This window comes from Coregonus clupeaformis, chromosome 3, assembly GCF_020615455.1.
Source record: "Coregonus clupeaformis isolate EN_2021a chromosome 3, ASM2061545v1, whole genome shotgun sequence".
In the NCBI taxonomy this organism is placed as follows: Eukaryota; Metazoa; Chordata; class Actinopteri; order Salmoniformes; family Salmonidae; genus Coregonus; species Coregonus clupeaformis.
This window is the reverse complement of record NC_059194.1, coordinates 19,507,550-19,529,618: the sequence shown is the minus strand read 5'-3', so window position 1 is coordinate 19,529,618 and position 22,069 is coordinate 19,507,550. Positions and strand designations below refer to the sequence as shown.

General features: G+C 39.4%; 3 protein-coding genes across 5 annotated transcripts in view; 1 reads left to right on the top strand and 2 right to left on the bottom strand.

Moving 5' to 3' along the window:
- The first annotated feature begins 576 nt into the window (after positions 1-576).
- ctso (cathepsin O) lies at positions 577-6,858 on the top strand. The gene is made up of 8 exons (XM_041850536.1): positions 577-885; positions 1,137-1,242; positions 1,432-1,556; positions 2,072-2,239; positions 2,443-2,564; positions 4,193-4,356; positions 4,633-4,725; positions 6,608-6,858. Exons 1-8 carry the CDS (start codon positions 673-675, stop codon positions 6,640-6,642), a joined length of 1,026 nt encoding a protein of 341 aa, XP_041706470.1. The 5' UTR covers positions 577-672; the 3' UTR covers positions 6,643-6,858.
- Positions 6,781-12,261, bottom strand: tdo2a (tryptophan 2,3-dioxygenase a). Its single transcript, XM_041850521.1, has 12 exons — positions 12,151-12,261; positions 11,877-11,982; positions 11,576-11,666; positions 11,239-11,309; positions 8,986-9,113; positions 8,697-8,883; positions 8,480-8,587; positions 8,251-8,362; positions 8,069-8,126; positions 7,897-7,976; positions 7,626-7,716; positions 6,781-7,500 (listed from the first exon to the last, which is right to left on the bottom strand). The coding sequence occupies exons 1-12, from the start codon at positions 12,186-12,188 to the stop codon at positions 7,347-7,349; spliced, it is 1,224 nt and encodes a 407-aa protein (XP_041706455.1). The 5' UTR covers positions 12,189-12,261; the 3' UTR covers positions 6,781-7,346.
- Positions 12,262-18,070: 5,809 nt separating this feature from the next.
- The window catches only part of si:dkey-237h12.3 (teneurin-3), a 183,076-nt gene continuing 179,077 nt past the window's right edge, over positions 18,071-22,069 (bottom strand). For all 3 annotated transcript variants that reach the window (XM_041850551.2, XM_041850558.2, XM_041850567.2), the window contains one exon: positions 18,071-20,085. In XM_041850551.2, coding sequence (XP_041706485.2) covers positions 19,333-20,085 — 753 coding nt within the window. In that variant the 3' untranslated portion in view covers positions 18,071-19,332. The remainder of the gene's footprint in view (positions 20,086-22,069) is intronic.

The window sequence follows — 22,069 nt, the reverse complement described above, 5'->3', positions numbered from 1 at the left end:
CGGCCTAACATTTAATTGAACTGGTGCAAAACATACTGAGCATCCGAGATTCTGGATATTGGCTACCTAAGTATGAGTCAAAAACGGTGCCATTGCCTACCCCTAGTTGGTTTGTCATAAAAAAAACATGGTTTGGGCCTCAAAATAATATAGACTTGATTACCAGCTAGGACAAAAACAAAACGAATCTATAAAAGCGTGCAAGATGATTTCATTTTCAATGATCTACTCTTAACGTTACACAACCACACTATGGGATACATACAGTACATAGGCTACACAGTACATGTTCATAGACTTCTGAAAATAGTGCTTGCAATAATTGTACTAAGGCGCCCTCAAGTGGATAAGACTCTTGCCAGAAAACCATAGGCTACCTTCATCTCATAATGTCCATATAAGTCCAGGTGGAATACATACATTTTGTCATTATACTTTTTTTTGATAATATGCTCAATGCATAACGTTATTGTAACGTTATATAATTTATCATGGCCCTATTGTCCACTAAATCCATTATATCTATAAACTCAATAGGTGGCGGTATTTCCTGTATAAAGGTATATTCTCCTGAATTGAACTCAGAGAATAAGAAAAATGGCGAAGGTGAAGAGGAAATTGACCTAAAAAGTATATATTTTAGGCTACAATGTCGTTTGTCCTTCACTTCAAATGACGGGTGTTACATTGTTTCTCATTTTCCTCCTAAACTTAGGCCTACTTACTTTTGCCGATGTTGCTCGTAGAAGTGGCGTTTGGCAAACTGTCAGGAAGTCCAACTGCTCTGCAGTCACTGATGTTGATTTCGAGTCGTTTAGGGAAATATTTCATCGGAGTTATAAACTCCACAGCGATTATTATCATCGGCGCAGATCTTATTTTAAGGTAGGCCTGTCGATGTTTCAGCTTTTTCGTATTTCTATTAGCAGCTGTGCGCGTGCACTCTGTCAGAAGAGAGAGACTAAGGTGATTTGCGTAGGAAGAGGGAAGGATATAGGTTTATAAAAGTTTTGAAATATATGTTTGTCAAGTAAGAAATAAATGAAGTGGGGGGTAAAACTATTGTTCTACCTTCTGGAAATGCCATGAGAGTTAGCCTACAGTGACATGTACAGTGACATTGTGGTCTGTTGCAGAATTCCATCAAAAGGCATGCATACCTGAACTCATTCTCAACAGACAAAGACTCCGCAAAATATGGCATTAACCAGTTCTCGGATTTAGCAATAAATGAATTCAGAGGTAATAATACGCAAAACAATTAATGTATTTGTTTCCCAGTGATCAAAACTCATTGACTGGGTTAGTATTTATTATTAAGTTGATATTTAAACCAAAATAAACATGGAGGCTAACCAAACACCACATTAACTGTAAGACGATGGCTATAGCCAACTTGAACACTGAAATGTAATTGGTTTTTCTCTACAGAACTGTATTTGACTGCCACAGCTGAAACAGTCCCTCCCTACTCAGGACTTAAGACAGAGGGACTGCCTGCCAAGTTTGACTGGAGGGACAAGACTGCAGTCGGCCCAGTACAGAATCAACAAGCAGTAAGAGCTTCCTTTTTCCTTAAGAAATCAACATACTTAACTTTTCGAGGTGACACACTTCCTTATTGAAGTTGACTTTGAACTCTGTCTAGAGGTTATCGCCTCATAGGAGTTAAAAAACTCACTTTGTATGAACTTCTATGAGGAAAAAACTCTAGACAATCATGTATGTAGGTGTTATGTTGTGTCACCTTAACCTTATCCCGTCTGGTATGAGACTTACCACAGTAACTTTGCATTTTTGTTCAACATTTCCACTACAGTCAGTAGATGGCAGTGGAGAACCATGTTATAGTCATACTATCTATCGCATGACACATGGACATTGTTTTCATAATTAGAAATCCACATACTGCATAAATTCCACACATTCCACATCAAATCACATATTGCTGACATATCTCTATTTGTTATAAAGTATATTAACAATTTATTTGGATATTTTGATTTTCATGTAAATGTCTCTCCTATAATGTTAAATGCCGATGCTTGATACCCAGTATCTCTCATTGCAGTGTGGAGGTTGCTGGGCGTTCAGTGTTGTGGGCGCCATAGAGTCAGTCTATTCCAAAGCAGGCCAGCCATTGAAACAGCTCAGTGTGCAACAAGTCATTGACTGTTCCTACAAGAACCAGGGCTGCAATGGAGGCTCCATTACAAGGGCCTTGAGCTGGCTGAAACAGGTCCAGATATGTTTTTCTGAGGCCTTTTAAGCATTTCCTGTAATATCAAATGTTTGTCATTGATTATTTAGAAGTGATGGTGATTTCTACAGTTAGATGACTACTGTATGCATTTTAATCAACAAGATTATTCAACATGAAATGATTTATACATGTAGCATACATATGCATTGAATTGGCTTCTCCCTGTCCTTTTCTTTCAGACTAGGGTTAAGTTGGTGAAACAGTCAGAATACCCATATAAGGCAGAGACTGGGATTTGCCATTTATTTTCTCAGTCACATGATGGTGTTTTGGTGAAGGACTTTGCTGCCCATGATTTCAGGTATAAGAGGGTCAACACCTTTTTTATAATTTTTTTATAAAGTCATATATGACTGTGACTTGGCATATAGCACAGTCGTATAGCTAAGCAATAAGGCCCGAGGAGGTGTGATATATGGCCAATATACCACGGCTAAGAGCTGTTATGCACGACGCAATGCGGAGTGCCTGGACACAGCCCTTAGCCGTGGTATATTGGCCATATATCACAAACCCCTGAGGTGCCTTATTACTATTATAAACTGGTTACCAACATAATTAGAGCAGTACAAATAAATGTTTTGTCATACCCATGGTATACGGTCTGATATACCACAGCTGTCAGCCGATCAGCATTCAGGGCTCGAACCACCCAGTTTATAATTACATATTAACAAGACCGTCTGCACAAGTAAGTACAAATACTCCAATGTTCTTTCGGAAATGTGTAACGATACAGCGGGGACTCTTTTACAGTATATTCCCAAGTTGAGGGAGGCAGGTAGCCAAGCGTTGTAAGAGCATTGGGCCAGTAACCGAAAGGTCGCTGGTTCGAATCCCCAAGCCGTCTAGGTGAAAGATCTGTCTGTGCCCTTGAGCAAGGCACTTAACCGTAATTGCTCCTGTAAGTCGCTCTGGATAAGAGCATCTGCTAAAATGTAAGTGCATTGGTACTATTCTGAGCAGGAGTAGAATGTTTTCATGCACCAAAGGTTCAGAGGGTTGAGATTCAGACTCAATATCACTGTTTACCAGACTAACATGCTGTAGACAGAGACGGGTCATTAACACAGAGGTTCCCGCTGCCATGTGTCCCCGACACTCATACCCTGTTGTTTATTCAGACATCTACTAACTTATTCCTGTGGTTACACTGCTGACTCAAAACAACATGTGATGTTGATGGTCACTGAATAGGGACGTTCTTATTTACACACGTACACTGCTGAAGGTCTTTCACTGTGCTGTTGTTGTTCCATGCATCTTTAACCTTGGTGAACCTTCTGGTAAACCTCTTTAACCTGGGTTTGGACTAGCTTTTTTTGTTACTCCTCTTTTGTTTTTACAGCTATGTTAATTTTCTTATAGCTTAGCGTTGCTCCCTTCTCCCTCATACTTCCCGACCCAGGAAGAACTCTGAGCTCTGGTTAAAGGTGTTTGTCGTAGTCTGGTTACGTTGTCAGAAAAAAGGGTCCAAGGTCAGATAGTGTTTTGATCCCTGACTTATTATATAATAATGGATTATGTATCAACCTTCTACTGTGTGGGTATAGTAATGATGCATCAATGAGGCTAAGTGGTTTAATGTGTCAACGTTCACAGTTTTTGTCTCATTTTGGCTGGGATTCAATCCGTTCGCGCTTAGTCCACAATGCACATTTCAAAGGCAATGTTCCCCTGTTTGCAAAGACCACATTCACGGTAAACACTGCACGTCTGCTCAATAGGAAATGACCTTTACATGGTGCATTGTCCAAGTCCACCATCGGATTGAATCCTGGCCGGTCTCTTTTTAACCCAGATGTCAACCACAAATCAACAAAAGGTTTTTAAATTACATTTGGACAATTAATTCAATTAAACATCAACCAAAAGTGGATGTTGATCTTATGTCTTTGCCCGGTGGGGTGTCTGTGGTGTTTTCTCTAGTGGGTGTGAGGAGGCTATGATGGGCAGGTTGGTGGAGTGGGGACCCCTGGCTGTGACTGTGGATGCCATCAGTTGGCAGGACTATCTGGGTGGCATCATGCAGCACCACTGCTCCTGCCACCATGCCAACCACGCTGTGCTGGTCACTGGTTACGACACCACAGGTATTCCATTCACTCACTAAATATGCATTAATCTGGGCACCCACAGACACACACTCAGACACACACACACACACAAATAAACAAAGTAAAACACACAAGACGCACACAAACAAGACACACTCAGAGACAGTTTGTAGTTGATGTGAATTCTGTCATTATTTTGACATTTTATTACATTTTTGATATCATGCCAATTTCATATGCATGGAATACTTGTTTACAGCAGTGTTCATAGTGTGTGACTGAACATTCTAAACATTGTACCCTCTGTTTCAGGTGAGGTGCCATACTGGATAGTACAAAACTCATGGGGAACATCATGGGGTAACGAAGGTTATGTTTACATTAAAATGGGAGGCAATGTTTGTGGTGAGTTTGAATTTATTTACACCTATAGTACACAGTTTACACTGCCTGAAGCAACATTGTCCTGGAATTTGCCTAGGCATAATGTCAATACAATGTTTTATAGTCTAAGAGCTCTTTTCATTTAAAGGTCCAATGCAGCTGTTTTTATCTCAATATCAAATCATTTCTGGAGAACAATTAACTACCTTACTGTGATTGTTTTCAATTAAAATGGTCAAAAAGAAACAAAAAGCTTCTTAGCAAAGAGCAATTTCTCAGGGACACACTTTTCACGCCACTTCGATAAAAAGTGAATTTTGTAGCAGGATAGGGGAGCATTTTCACTAACCCTAACCCTTTTCCTAACCTTAACTTCAGTCTCCTAACCTGCTACGTTAATTTTCCTAACCTGCTACGTTAATGCTCCTAACCTGCTACGTTAATTATCCTAACCTGCTACGTTAATTCTCCAAACTTGCTTCGTTAACTCTCCTAACCTGCCAAGAAAAATTCACTTTGGTATTGAAGTGGCATGAAAAGAGTGTTTCCCCAATTTCTCAAGCAATAATTTAGTTTGAGAACTGTCTGGTATGGTCTCAGTGGGGACGGGAACACTGAAAATGAGCTGTTGTTGGCAGAGAGGTTTGGAACTCTCTTTCTTATTGGTATATTAACTAATTTAATACCTGGTGATGTCACCAGGCAGGCCAAAACTCCATCCCACCAAAACAGGCTGAAAGTTCTGTCTGTCTTTTCAAACAGCTCTTACACTAAAAGAGCATTATCATAATTTTCACAGTATTATTCCAACCTCATAGTGTAAAAATAAATAAATAAATATAGATAAACACAGGAAAATCACGTTTTTGACTGCACTGGGCCTTTAAAATCTAAAACAATAATAATAATAATAATAATATGCCATTTAGCAGACGCTTTTATCCAAAGCGACTTACAGTCATGCGTGCATACATTTTTGTGTATGGGTGGTCCCGGGGATCGAACCCACTACCTTGGCGTTACAAGCGCCGTGCTCTACCAGTTGAGCTACAGAGGACCAATAGCGTTTCATATGTAAGAATACCCAAAACATATTTCCTGGATGATATTGACTACAACAACTAAGCAGAGATTCAATCAAAGCTGCATCCACCAACAAGTGCAGTTCCTATCCACATTCTGCAGACGGTATGATCTAATTGTGAGTTGATGGAAAGAGAAGTGTTTAAATACCATTTATAGACGCACCGAGCCATGAACAGTTGGCAAATCATGTTAATATACCTGGTGTAAACACACCTTGATTCCCTGTCGGTCTGAACCTCTTGGGCTTTTCTTCTGCATTTGTTCATGACAAATTTACTTAGAGACCCGTCTGTAGTGTGAAGGACTCGTAGCTCAGGTGTATGGCGCTCCCCCAGTAAGCACGTTGGTGGTTCGAATCCATACAGAGCTCCTGAGTGTGGTGGTATTGACACAGATGGAAAGTTGGCCCTGTGACATTTGATGGGCAGAGAGTATCTGGCCTGTGTCGTGATCAGGTTTGAACCTACAACCTCGTGCATATGGGGTGAGATTCTTACACCAGAGCCACAGACTCCTTCACACTGCTAGCACTACCCAGCATATGTTTGACATTGAGAGTTCCTGCAACGTACACAGACGGTCACAAGGTGATGTTTTAACACACAACCTCTTGCATGACAGGCAGGGATTGAGCCACAGTCTCCTTCACACTGTAGACTGTGTGTGATGGGCTCATCTTAATCAGTCTTTATTGGAGGAATTCATTGTTTTTTTTTTGCAGTGAGTGACTATCAATGGTTTGTGCATATTTGCTGTGGAAATGACTTGTCAATCATTTCAAAGTTATGTTTCTATGTCAAATCTATCCTTTCTGTAGGTATTGCAGACTCTGTGACTGCTGTCTTCCTGTGATTGTGTGAGCCATGGATGACATTGATGTTTTTTCTGAAGGGATTCATTCATGTGTTCACCACTGCCAAATTCTCATTCAACTCTTGAAGGAATTATTTTCAAGACGATTCCCATGGAGGTCAGAAGTCATTTCCTGGCAACCTTTTCAATACTGTATTTTTATTGAGACAGATATATTTTATATTCTTCTGATACAATAAAATATATTTCTTTGCAGTCCTGTGATCAATTATATGTTGAATAAAGTCTACAGGTAATTTTTCTGACATCACATAAAAACACCCAATGCACCAATATCGAAGTACTGTACAAAAACATATTACTCTAAAAAAGATTAACAATAGGCTTCTTTAGGGTAGCCATTCAGAATAACCCAAAGTAGATGGGTCAGTTCATGATTATCATTCATTAGGCTATGTACAGAGATCAAATTCTTTCCTACTTTAAATACAGCACAATATTATATAAACAATATATACTTTATAAACATGAAATAATTATATAAACAATATATACATGCAGTCAGCTAATGTGGTTATGATATACTATGTTACTTGTCCCATTATAAATAAATGCTATATATTTTATATATATATATTATATGATGCACCCTGGGCCTAGTGTGTGTCTACATAGTCTAAAGTGGCTTCCTTTCCTTGTCACCTTTCCTCCATCTGAACGGACCACTAGACAGTTAACAGGTTCTAGTCTGAATCCTCACTACTGCAGTAGGAGCTGTCACAGTACTCTGCAGTGAACAGGAAGGTGTGCTTGTTGGGGTCCAGCTTGGGCACCCAGTGGCGAGGTATCAAAAACGTGGCCAGGTTGAAGAGATCCACAAAGACTTTGTAGCGATCACTGTGTGAGAGAGAAGACCAAACACCTACTTAGCTCCTTGAAGGGGTAGAAGTGCATGTGCTTGACAGTAGCTCTGGATTGCTTTGGATCCGGTTAATTTCACTAGCTAATCATAGATGACATACCTGACAGTAGAGCGCAGGTAGTGGTAGCCAGAGGAGCCTCCAGTGCCTGCTTTGCTACCAATCATTCTGTGCACCATGCACACGTGGTTGTCTGAGACACAGGAGAAATATTGCACTTGTCATTTCAACTGTTTCAGATCAATGATACTCTAGACAGTTGAAAGCATGTTATCTAGTACGAAATACAAATGGTGTAAGGGACACCTGTAGATGTAAACAATGATGAAGTGAACTGTTCTTTACATACGATATGTCTTTGGATGTAACTTACATCTCCATTTTGTCATGTGGGTATCAATGTCCATCAGGTTGGACAGAAGTTGGAAGGGGACCTGGAACCTGGGCTCCTCCCTAAAAATAACAGAACAATCCACAATGTAATAATGACATCTCAAATGGTGACCAAACATAAGCCTGTCTAAGCTGTAAGAAACCCTCCTTACCTGTAGAAGTAAATCATCAGAGCTCCTTGGAGAGCCTTGTAGGAGATCCGTCTCTCACCTGGTCAAACAACAGGAAGTGAGATGGTTTCTTAGACCTGGGATCTGTAGTTTTAAACTAATTATGGATAGTGAATTGTTGAGGCAGTTGGTGTTAGATGCTCAGCCTGGATGCAGGTACTCACCTTTGCTCAAAAGATGCTCATGTCTTTTGATGTCAAACAGAGAAGTGAAGAGCTCTTTTTGCTTTGTCAGCTCTTCCATCATCTCCTCCTTCTCTTCAGAGTCTGGCATTTTCTGCCAAAAGGACAAATAAGATCATAGCTTTTGGTCAGATTATTTTATATTTAAGTAACCTTATAAATAATGTTGTGGCAAGTTTTTTGTACTAGATTATTTTAAAAGAGCCCATACCGCGATTTTCTTTTTTTCAATACACAATCCTTCAAAGATGTTGGCTTCCAGTTTTTTCCAAAAGTTGAACCCATCCCCGTCAAGACCTGGGGTCCTTTCCAGCCATTTCTGAATAGAACAACAAACAGTATTACTCAATTCTGCTATGATATCAAGTATTCAAACAGTATCTCTTTTCATATGTTTCAGTAATTTTTCAGTAGTGCATCTCACACACCTCCACCAATTTCAGCAGACAAGGCTCCTTCTCAGAACTGAGCAGCATCTCACTCTCATGTCCTTTGAAGTTGTCCCTGTAGTGACGCCTGTTGTAGGGGACCCTCAGGTTGTCAAGGACCCCAATCTTGTTCTCCAACAGACGGAACTGGAGACTTTGGAACCCGGAGGCAGGGGACAGGTACTCTCTACAACACACAAGAGTAATGAGTGTTACAATTGTAAAGAGGGTATCACTTTATGAGGTTTACAAAGGTTTATACAAGCTAAATGTTATCTATGGGGCATACCTGAATTCATAGAAGTCCAAGGCCGTCATTGTCTCGAGCACGGAGAACTGGTCGACCAGCAGCTTGAAGATCATAACGATCCTATGTATGCGGGTGTTGACCTTCAGCATGTTGCGTTCATCACGAACCTGGTGAAACATTACCATTTTAAAGATTAGCTCTATAACTTTTTGTCCTCTAGATGTGCTGCAATTTGATCATATTGGACAGAAAGAAGCACACCTCTTCACACCCACGAACAAAGGTTTAGGTTATTGACATTGCTTATATTTCATGGTTTAATGAGGTAAAACATTGACTCGTATTGTATTTGAATCAAGCCACAATTTAATGTACACAATAGCAACTTTAAATTCTAGAATATACAATACCGGTCAAAAGTTTGGACACACCTACTCATTCAAGGGTTTTAATTTTTACTATTTTTTACATCGTAGAATAATAGTGAAGATATCAAAACTATGAAATAACACATATGGAATCATGTAGTAACCAAAGAAGTGTTAAACAAATCAAAATATATTTTATATTTGAGATTCTTCAAATAGCCACCCTTTGCCTTGATGACAGCTTTGCACACTCTTGGCATTCTCTCAACCAGCTTCACCTGGAGTGCTTTTCCAACAGTCTTGAAGGAGTTCCCACATATGTTGAGCACTTGTTGGCTGCTTTTCCTTCACTCTGCTGTCCGACTCATCCCAAACCATCTCAATTGGGTTGAGGTCAGGGGATTGTGGAGGCCAGGTCATCTGATGCAGCACTCCATCACTCTCCTTCTTGGTAAAATAGCCCTTACACAGCCTGGAGGTGTGTTGGGTCATTGTCCTGTTGAAAAACAAATGATAGTCCCACTAAGCCCAAACCAGATGGGATGGTGTATCGCTACAGACTGATGTGGGGCGGCGCACAATTGGCCCAGCGTCGTCCAGGGTAGGGGAGGGAATGGCCGGCAGGGATGTAGCTCAGTTGGTAGAGCATGGCGTTTGCAACGCCAGGGTTGTGGGTTGGATTCCCACGGGGGGCCAGTATGAAAAAATATATATATATAATGTATGCACTCACTAACTGTAAGTCACTCTGGATAAGAGTGTCTGCTAAATGACTAAAATGTAAATGTATGTGGTAGCCATGCTGGTTAAGTGTGCCTTGAATTCTAAATAAATCACAGACAGTGTCACCAGCAAAGCACCATAACACCTCCTCCTCCATGCTTTACGGTGGGAACTACACATGCGGAGATCATCCGTTCACCCACATCACGTCTCACAAAGCCACGGCGGTTTGAACCAAACATTTCCAATTTGGACTGCAGACCAAAGGACACATTTCCACCGGTCTAATGTCCATTGCTCGTGTTTCTTGGCCCAAGCAGGTCTCTTCTTCTTATTAGTGTCCTTTAGTAGTGGTTTCTTTGCAGAAATTCGACCATGAAGGCCTGATTCACACAGTCTCCTCTGAACAGTTGATGTTGAGATGTGTCTGTTACTTGAACTCTGTGAAGCATTTATTTAGGCTGGTAACTCTAATGAACTTATCCTCTGCAGCAGAGGTAACTCTGGGTCTTCCATTCCTGTGGCGGTCGTCATGAGAGCCAGTTTCATCATAGCGCTTAATGGTTTTTGTGACTGCACTTGAAGAAACTTCCAAGTTCTTGAGATATTCCGTATTGACTGAACTCCATGTTTTAAAGTAATGATGGACTGTCGTTTCTCTTTGCTTATTTGAGCTGTTCTTGCCATAATATGGACTTGGTCTTTTACCAAATAGGGCTATCTTCTGTATACCCCTCCTACCTTGTCACAACACAACTGATTGGCTCAAACGCAATAAGAAGGAAATCAATTCCACAAATTAACTTTTAAGAAGGCACACCTGTTAATTGAAATACATTCCAGGTGACTACCTCATGAAGCTGGTTGAGAGAATGCCAAGAGTGTGCAAAGTTGTAATCAAGGCAAAGGGTGGCTATTTGAAGAATCTCAAATATAAAATATATTTTGATTTGTTTCTACATGATTCCATATGTGTTATTTCATAGTTTTGATGTCTTCACTATTATTCTACAATGTAAAGAATAGTAAAAATAAAGAAAAACCCTTGAATGAGTAGGTGTGTCCAAACTTTTGACTGGTAGTGTACCTTTAATAAAAATAAGAATAAACACATTGCTGGGATTGAAATCAACCAATTTTCTAACTTTTATTACACAAATAAAGCTTTTGGCAGGGTACTCTTGCTTTCTGAGGTACTTACATGTCCACTGATGAAAATCTCTCGCACTGAATCCAGTTCCCATAGAATCTGCTTGAACCAGAGTTCATATGCTGAAATAAAATAATAAAAATGCAATTAATCATAATGTCCCACCTTTGCAATGCAATGACATTTATAATTTGTTGATGGCAAGTTGATAGTGAATTCCTATTCAAATCATCCAAAAGTAGGTGCAACCACAATGAAAGGGTTAGATGTATTTCTTGAATTGACTGGATTTCAAACAGAACATAAGGGCATGCATGCATACTATGACTACAATTCCTCTATTGATTCTCAAATCTTGATGATATTTGACCACAAACATATACTTTACCTTGATGGGTGACAATGAAAAGATGTTCATCGTGGATCTTGTTCCCTTTCAGTTCACTCTGAAGAACTTGGGCCGTCACAACCTTGTCAAGCTATAATGGAACAAAACTAATAACATTTAGTACTACAGCTAACACAAATTAAAATTGTACTTCCAGTATCCCTTATGTTAGCCTATAAGGGATGGAGCATATAGGCTAAGGAATAAGCTTCCATCTGCAGAAGACAAGATACTATGTCAGAAACCTTGTAGAAGATGAAGTTAGGTGAAGCTAGTTAGATGAAGATAGAGAATTCTTTACCTGAAGGTAGTCACCATAGATGATACCACCTTTGCTGGCCTTGTTAATTCCTTCTTGAGAGTCATCTACCTCCTCCTCGTTCAGATGCAGCTTGCTCTTGAATAACCTGGGGAATGACAATACATATTTATAGGCATTGATTAGCTAATGTCATACAATTCATAATAATGATAAAGATAATTTATTTAGCATCCAGCTCAATTATATGATGTCTTTGAAATGTCACAAACATTTGAATAAAAACAGAATTTGAAATGCAATAATGATCGCATACAAGTGCTTTTTCTCGAAGTAAGGACATCCACCACTCATTGTTATCCAAATGATCCAAAATGAAAGCAAAGATTTTATCCTATTCCGTTGGTGTAATAAAACTATCTCTATGAAAACCCAGGTATTTAAGGACTCTACACCACGTCATGTTATTGGCATATTTCAACATCCAGCCCACCTCCTTTTGCGCCATCCAAACCAGGGAGGAGGGGAGGGGGGGACACCTACTCAAGGGGGGATCATCTTTAATATTGCAGCTTCCATCAATGTAATTGTCTGCATCATTTCCAATCCTCCATATTTTTTGTTGTTGTAAATATTTAAAAGATAGATATTGTATAAATATATTTTCCTTTATTATTTTCCCCTAACCCTACCACCCCTCCCCTAATTGGAGTAAACTAATGGACAACAACACTTAGGCTTCTACTTCCAGCTTATACATACTATATACATTTTACGGACATAGTATATTTTACAATAGTTATCTTTTGTTTGTTTTTAGCCCCATCCTTCAGCTACCCTCTACCCCTCCCATTTATTTCTGAAGACCATCCATTTTAGACTTCTATTTGCCATATATTTTTCAACTGTGCTGTTTCACAAAAGTTCTGAACCTATCTGCATTTTACGGACAAAATATATTTTACATTAGTTACCTTGTTATTTTTTGTCCAAACCGTTCTTGTTTACCTTCTCTTAGGTAAACTCACTGGATGTAAAAAGGTAAAAACAGTCATTTGACATCTTAGCAATCTATGTTCGCAATCAACCAAAAAATACTTATATAATTAAACAGACGTGTAATGTACAGTTCATAACATGTTACCATTACTCAAAGAGCTTTTTTGCAACCATCACATTGTTTTATCTTAGCATCATTTTTTGGGGAAAAATGTTTTTTTTTTTCAGGTCATCAGAGGCCTTGTTATTATCCCAAAGGTTATCTTATATAATTATCTATTGGCTAAGGTCAGTAGAAGGAACAACCTTCCCAAGCCATATCGTATCAATTTGAGATCTTTTTCACCTGTGAAATGTCTTTCTGCATAGTTTTAACTGACCCTGAGTTGTATTATCCCCACTGTATTGAACTGCCAAGTTGTCAATGATAACTGGATCTGAGTAGTAGTACATCCACTCTATTGAACTGCCAAGTTGTCAACAAGTGAATTATATCATTTCTCAAATCTTCTCTCTGGTGCAAACATGAGTTGGATAAAATACAAAAAAAAGGCATTTGTAATGCCGTCCAATGTTGTTATGTAATGTTGTTTATCTCTTGTCCCATCCCCGATATTGACCTGATAAAACAAATTAAACGTATTTGAGGATACATATGTAGGATCTTAATTTGACCTATATTGTAACAGCAGAAATAATCCTGCAGCAACAGGATTTGATCGCTTAGTCCATAATGTTGCTTGGTTAGGCTATTAGCCTAGGTTACATCAAAAGTGCAAAACTGTTAATATAACCATGTGTTAGTGTGGTTTTTCTGTGAATTTATGTAAATCACAAAGCTCATCTACATTTCTCAGCAACAAAAGAGTGATCAAATTAAGATCCTACATCTGTAACTGCGGTCATAAGCTACCAGGGAATCAGTCTTTCAATATTTGTAGTTCAGTTAATGTGTAATCTTTGCCATAGACATGCTATGACTTGCTGCAATTTCGTAATTTTTATTTATTTTCTGAGAACCTCGTTGACATAACCTTGACATAACTGTACCTTTGATCTACTCTTCTGGGCCGTCCATATTGTACATTTACATTTACATTTTAGTCATTTAGCAGACGCTCTTATCCAGAGCGACTTACAGGAGCAATTAGGGTTAAGTGCCTTGCTTAAGGGCACATCGACAGATTTTTCACCTAGTCGGCTCGGGGATTAGAACCAGCGACCTTTCGGTTACTGGCACAACGCTCTTACCCACTAAGCTACCTGCCACCCTATTTTGAAGCACAGATGCTATTGGTGTTCCCTAAACATCCAGCACTGCTGCTTTTTTTCTAGATGAGAAATGGATAAACCACATCAGTCACACTACAAAACGTGTCCGTAATTACCTATTAGTATGTCCACAGTAGTTACATAGGAAAAGTGGAATGACAGTGTAGGTACAGGTGGACTTACAACTACCTGTCTGCAGAATGCACGATTTCAAGGATTTGCAAATAAACTCAGATAACTAGGTAATAAACCAATTCATTAGTGAGAGGAGGTTTAGCCACAATCTATTTGAGTTTGTTTACAAATATTATATTACAAATATGTTATTATTGTAATTATGTTACAAATATTATGTTACACATGTTATACAACTCACAAATCGAAGTCAGTTTACCAGTTGCAAGTGTAGCCATGTGTACCTGCACTATAATTCCACTCTACCTGCCTATGTGACTCCATACAAATAAATAATGATAGGTATAACAGACTCTTATTGTAAAGACTCCCTGGTGTAAAACGAGCTGAGTCCCATCTTAAGGGGACATTGTGCCAACAACATCAAAGCCTCCTCGCCAGACACTGCAGTCAGGAGGACTTTGAGTTTGGTATCAGCCAGGCAGGCAACTTATTCTATCCTAACATCTGCTTTCTACTCACTATAGCCTCTAGGGTTAAACAAAGTATAAAATGTCTTTAAGGTAACCATGGCCTCTTTCCACTCTTCCTAACAAATATGGATCATGATAAAATACTAGATCATCATACTACCTAATTAACATTTGTATTACATAAGGTAATTAATTAATTAACAAATCCATCTCCGACACATCCCAACAGAACTTGGTGACAATCATAGCTCTTCATAGAACAGTTAACCCAGTTTCATGCACCCAAGTCACTTTAAATCTCCCAGAGATCATTAGCTATCGACCACTATCGCTCCTGTTTTTCACTAAGTCTCTTTGTAGAACCCTTTGAGCCGAGTCCCAAAAGCCTTTTGTGCCTGTCCTCAGAAGATCAGAGACATGATAACAAGCAACTATTTCTGGTTGGGGACACAGTACCAACCTGCACTTTATGCTGCAGAGAGCTAGAGTACACACTAAAGCAGCCACATATTTTGTTCTTGTCTTAGCTGGTATACAGCGAGCACAGAGGTGAGCCATATGGAGGACATGCTAGATGCTTGAAACAGTGACTCTCGATTGATCGCCAAGCCTTTTCAAAGTCCAGACAGTCATCAAGGCAAGTTGTGTTGGTTTGCTTTCTCACGGATACTTAATTGATTAGTTAATAGCAATGCTGGCCATTAACTACATGTGGTCTCTATGGTCTGAATCAGTACAGGCAGCAGAGTAGACAGAACAACGCTTGATGACGGGCTCTGACATGGCCTCCATCCAGACTAAGGGCTATATTCAATCCGCATGGCAGAAGTTCAGCTTTACAGCATGACAGAAATTGAAAGAAACTTTAGCGGAGACTGCATTCTCGGCTCAATCTGAAATTACCTTTACATTTCATTTGCGGAATCTATAACGCTTCAGCTTTACAGATTGGATAGAGCCCTAATACGAAGGAAAAAATATAGTAACTGACCAAACTAGTGGGCAACCTTTAAAGCTCCAATCACTGTCTTTTGTTGGAAGACTTCTTGAAACAAGGCTGTCAATCTGGCAACCTTTCAAGGGAACAGATGGCTGTTTTGAGCCCACGATCGGCAGGTTGGGGAGGCACTTTGTGACAACGGACCGGTAATTGTTTGGCTCTGATCAAGCCTTTCAGATGGATGTGTCAGGACCGGACACCAAAAATGCCACTGATCAAATTCTCCTTCCATCAATCCACTCTGGTTTAAAATAGTCTCATCTCTGTGGGGGATTTGTCAACAGCTCAATATATCTTTGAAAGTGTCTTGAGGTGTCAGACAGGCCATCCTGTACAGATACCATCTTGATCGAGTGTGCAAAGCTGTCATGAAGGCAAAGGGTGGCTACTTTGTAGAATCTCAAATATAAAATATATTTTGATTTGTTTAACACTTTTTTGGTTACTACATGATTCCATATGTGTTATTTCATAGTTTTGATGTCTTCACTATTATTCTACAATGTAGAAAATAGTAAAAATAAAGAAAAACCCTGGAATGAGTAGGTGTGTCCAAACTTTTGACTGGTACTGTATATGTATATATATTTTTGGGGTGGGGGGGCCTTGCTCGGACACTGCGGGGGCCCCGTGAAACTGTGCTACGCCACTGGAATGTTCATGCATTGTCCATGGCAACACATACCAGTAAACCGATTTCCCTCATTCAAGACAATAATGTGTGATATTTGTGTGTAGACACATGCCATGTATGATTGCACTGGTATTTTCCGGCTCTGGGACTTTGATTCCTTTGTATCATGTGAAATGAATACGAGTCACGTCAATTGAATTTTAGAACATGGATGTCTTTCACATGCCTCTGATGTGCTTATTGCATAATGCTGTTGGTCTTTGATGTACTTGCAAAGTCCTGCCATGGCTTTTATGCTGTTCTTTGAAGTAGGCCACGTGGCAGTGTGTTGTGATCTGCTGGTTTGCTTTGAAGGTGCCCATTGTGGTCACTCAATGACAGTGGTTATGTTGAGCTATGCTGTTGATCATCTTACACTTGTACCTGGACACCTTAGCTATTCTGTTTGAAGCATAGGTAAATTCCACAAAAACTTGATGATCATGCCCTTTGCTGTGGTTGTTTGATGCTGTCTCTGGGTACTAATTGCCAATGGATGCAGTCGTCTGATGCTGCAGTCATGTTTGATGCTTCTGCTAAGAAAGCATGTCATGGAATCCTGCAGTCTTCTCTGGAGCTGAAACATAAATTATTTTGAACATTCTGCCAAATAAAAAAACCAAAGAAAGATATTTTGTTTAATACAAACTCAGTACAATGACTGGTTGCATATTATATAGCAGTAGGTAAAGTACTGACCCCCAATCAAAATCCATGAATGCAGGCATTATGAGGGCGGTAGGTAGCTTAGTGGTTAAGAGCGTTGTGCCAGTAACCGAAAGGTCGCTGGTTCTAATCCCCGAGCCGACTAGGTGAAAAATCTGTCGATGTGCCCTTGAGCAAGGCACTTAACCCTAATTGCTACTGTAAGTCGCTCTGGATAAGAGCGTCTGCTAAATGACTAAAATTATAAATTATGCTTATCTACTGCACACACTGTACCACTAGAGAGCAACAGAGGACTGGATAGACATTGAGAGTTCATTACATCTAGGGTTTTAAGACATTGAGGGTTCATATGTGTTGTATGAAATGTGGTCCTTCATTTCCTTTAAAACGAATTATTCAAATAGCATGAATCAGAATTACATGTGATTCCTTACAATTAGGCTGGGTACTGCATCACCTGTAAATTTAGGAGAAATGTTAATGTTCAACAAATTAGGATCACAGTAAGAATTCTTCAAAGGCCTATGTCTATGATTATGTGGGTAGGCTATAATTGAGCCTAAAATGTGTTCTACAGAGTTTGTGCCCTGTCATTTGATAAAACTCTTAAGGCTTTGATAACGTTAGGGAGGGCAAGCAATTATTACAATCCAAAATCTAATTACAATTTCTGTTCAGAATTTTACACAGAGAAGATGACTTACCCCGAAACCCTAGGATTATGAAGTTGATAGAAGCCATCAGTGTTAAGGGGTCTTGTCCTGTCTAAAATCCTGGTTTGTTACACTCACAAATCAGTTCTGTCACAATTTAAACAATTTAGTTCAAAACTGTTACAAACAGCTGGCTTCAAAGAGCAGCAGGATTTGGCCGTCTTAATCATTTTAGGGAACACATTTAGGAAATGAAGGTCTCATTGAACACTTTCTAAACATCTTTAGTAAACACCTTTAGTAAAGACCTGGCATTTGACAGTACTACCATTTCATTAGAACAAATGACAAATGAAAATGGCTGACTCGAACAAAAGCGCTTTAATCCATTATCTTATTAATTATACAAAACACAAGTTATGATAATAGCTGCTAACATGTATGGATTCTATATTTGGACAAACTTGTTTGGGTGATATGCGTTCATTCATTATTTGTGTTCATTAAATATTTATTGGACAGGGGCCAAGTCACAAGGCATTATGCGTGATCAACAGATTTAGAGGAGACAATATTTCACTGAATGTAGTATATAGTGATGGTCTGTACCACCTTTAAACATATTCAGTTTTTACTGTTTCTTGACATGATATTTCATACCTTATTCTACAAAATCTTGCAGAGACTCCTAAATTAAATTTCATAATTCAAAGACATATTTTTATGATGCAATATCCAATATCCTCTCTTCTGTAACATAATAAAAAAGAAAATACAAAAAAAGGTTTTTGATTTTATTTGCAAGGTATAAACACAACATAAATTACTCGTTATAATATTCAATGGACAGTTAATCAATTTCATAGAAAACAAAACAATAAAACTCATAATTTATAAAACATGGTGTTCCTGTGCTTGGACAAGACATGTATCTGTGCCAGGCTTTCCAGTCTCATACTTCCTTCATACCTATTTTGCCCTGATCTCCAACCAAGGCAAAGTCTGATACACAAAATACATATTTAGGGTATTAAAACATGTAACTTGTTACGATGTCCTTTTTAAAAGCAACACAAAGGGGTATCAAAAGCAGTGCTTCTCAATTCCGGCATGTTAGGTGTGATGGTCACTGAGTGAGACGAAACCTCAAATTGAAAGGTCATTGATTCAAGTCAAACATCTGGTAATGGACATTGCCTATTGAAGAGTAAAAATGAATACATCATATTTCCAGAGAAGTGCAGATATACGCGCATGTAAACATTTCATTTCACCTTTAAATACTTTCTTTTAATTTTAAGCAGACAACATTTCATAAAAAACAGAAACAAAAAAACCCGAAATATGCTATTTCTCCTGGCACCTGGTTGAGAGTCCACAGTCCATTCAGTTTGTGCTACAGAAGTACATCTTGTCACGGCCCATATTAAGGTTTGCGTAGTTACACATTTACTCTGTAGTAGTCCCCTGTTAAACAGCATTGCACAGCATTGCTTTCGATCCCATATGATTTACAAAAACACACACCCCACTCGGACATAGCCATATGTAATCTTTGGCCATGCCACTATTGTTGCTCCTCTATTGAAACAAGTCTCTTTGGCAGAAAGTGCACAACAGTTAGTTACCTTTTCCCTATTTCACTTTGCCGTAGGAACTGAATGTTGTTAGCGCTGTCCGCTAACTCCGGATATTGCTCGATGGAAAGTGCGTAGTACCCGTCATACCCCAGCACTTTCCCACTGCTCAGGAGCTGCCTCTTCTCTCCCTCTGTCCATGGGCGGACGCCCTCCTCGCCGTCGCGCACCCTCTGCTGTTCCCTGGCCCACACACTCATTAACGCCCTCTGGCGGGCCAACTCAAGCACGCGGGCCTTCTCCTCGTCCACCGTGGAGCCATAGCGCACATGCAGCGCAAGCGCCCCGCGCCGCAACTCCACGTCTGCGAAGCGCCGAGTCCGGCTGTCCATGACCGTGGTGGACTGGGACACGCTGACATTAACGCCATTCTCCAGGGTCTTGTGGCCGCTGGTGAGGCGCAGCGCCGCCAGGTCGCTGTCGGGCAGGCCGGGCTTGACGAAGTAGTGAGTGTCGTGGCCTTCCACGGTGAAGTGCAGGTCTTCCAGGTAGAAGGCATTGTTGAGGACGGTGGCCACCTTGATACAGTCCTCGTTGGCTACGTTGAGCGTTTGAGTGTGGGCAGTGCCCTTGTAGATGGCGAACATGACGGCTCTCCCGATGGGGGACTGGGCTGCTGAAAACCAGAACCAAGGCTTCTCGCCTCTGCGGCCTCGGCCCGCATGAACCTCCGGCAGCCGCTCAAACGTCAGGAGGGCATGCGCCTGTCTGGTAACTTCCTGCTGGACCCCAGAGATGGACTGTAAAGAGAATGCAGTGAAACGTTAATGTCTGAGCATGGCAGAACCTCACACTGCAGTCCATTCATGAGCAGAAGCAGGCTTCAAAGAGTTTTCATGTGCCTGCAAGATAATTGTATTACCAGGAAGTGAGATAAAGGTACAACAAGGTAAAATGCCAGTGTGGATCTTTTTCATATAATGATTATTAGGCAAATCTTGACAGCTTAGTAAGCATTGAATAATGATTGTGTTAACAATGACAAGTGGTATTGTCACATATGTAGTGCTTATAAATATCTATGCATTGCTTATGAATTTGTATTACAAGTATAATTATATCTGTGTTATGAATGTGTACTGCAAGGGCAAATATAACACATTGTCTTGGACAGCAGAACAAGTTAACTGGATACAATAAATGAAAAGTTCTAGATAAGTTATTTTCTACTGTGCCAAATTAATTAAATAATAAATGGAAATGCAATTTGTACATCTTCCTATGAAAAAGCTGTCCAATTAAATGTGATGCCAATTAAAAACATGGTACTACAGAAAAACATATACATTGAATAGAAAACAATTGTAGAGCATGCTTCTTTTTCCTCTGCTTGTTTGTCATAGTGAGTGATATTCATCCAGCAAACAACTATGCTCTTTTAGATCAGCTTTAATATTGCAGATAGAGTGTGGCTTCTATCAGTGTAATTAGCTGCATCATTTCCAACCCCCCATATACTGTATATAATATTACATATAAAAAAATATATATGTTCCTTCTTTATTATTTTCCCCTAACCCTACCACCCATCCCGTAATTGGTGTAAACTAATGGACAAAAATACTTAGGTTTCTACTTCCTGCTTATACATACTATATAAATTTTACAGACACAGTATATTTTACATTAGTTATCTTTTGTTTGTTTTTAGTCCCATCCTTCAGCTACTCTCAACCCCTCCCATCCATCTCTGAAGACCATCCAGTTCTGATTTCAAGCTGCCATATATTTTCCCACTGTGCTGTGATGTTTCACAAAAGTTCTGAATCTTTCTATTCTCATAGTTTCTACAGATTGTAAATGAAAGATAAACATTTTTGCTAAGAGTATTATTATATTATTGATAGATTGACTATGACTTTTCAAATCACCCAGCAGTTCTATTTGCAGAGGTAGCTTCAAGTAAACGTTGAAATTCTTCAGCCATTCCTGAACCTGCGACCAAAAACAAGCTACATATGGGCAGTACCAAAACAAGTGATCTAATGATTATGTCTCTTCGCTGCAAAATCTGCAGAGCTGGGATGGTTGTATCCCCCATATATATATAACATTATATTGGTTGCAAGAATATTGTATAATAATTTAAACAGAAAAACTCTACGTTTTGAATCCGGCGTTGTTTTGAGTATCAGTTCATAAACCATGTGTCATGGAATCGGTACATCAAAAATCTCCTCCCAACTATTTTGCAACCTGTATGACGCAGCTGTAAGTGTTTTGGTCCTTAAATGAAACTGGTATACTTTTTTATTTATCACAATTTCCTTTAGCCAATTTTGGTCTTTAATGCAGGGCCGACAGACAAGTTCGTTACCTTCTCCCCTTTCCACTTGCCTCCTCCATTTTTGCGGTAATGCTGCAATCAGTTGGTTGTAATTTTAGATAAAGCAAACATTTCCATATATTTTTATTAACTGCATGTGTGACATAACTCCATCTAACGTTGCTGTTGAAGTATAGACACCTGAGTTGCCTAACCCATTCACAGGATTGGTCAACTTTTGAGGTTTCTAGAGTCTCAACCGAGCTAGTTAAATCTGCTTTTAGTTGTAGTTTTAATGCACTGTATTGCTGGACAAAAAATCTAAATACATTTCATCAATGTTCTGGTGCCGTTCGGGCAGTTTAGAGTACTGATTGGGGAATTATTTGTGGAGGAATATAACTGTTTCTGGTTGATTTGTGATGTTTTACTTGTGCTTCCCATGACTGTGTTTTTGT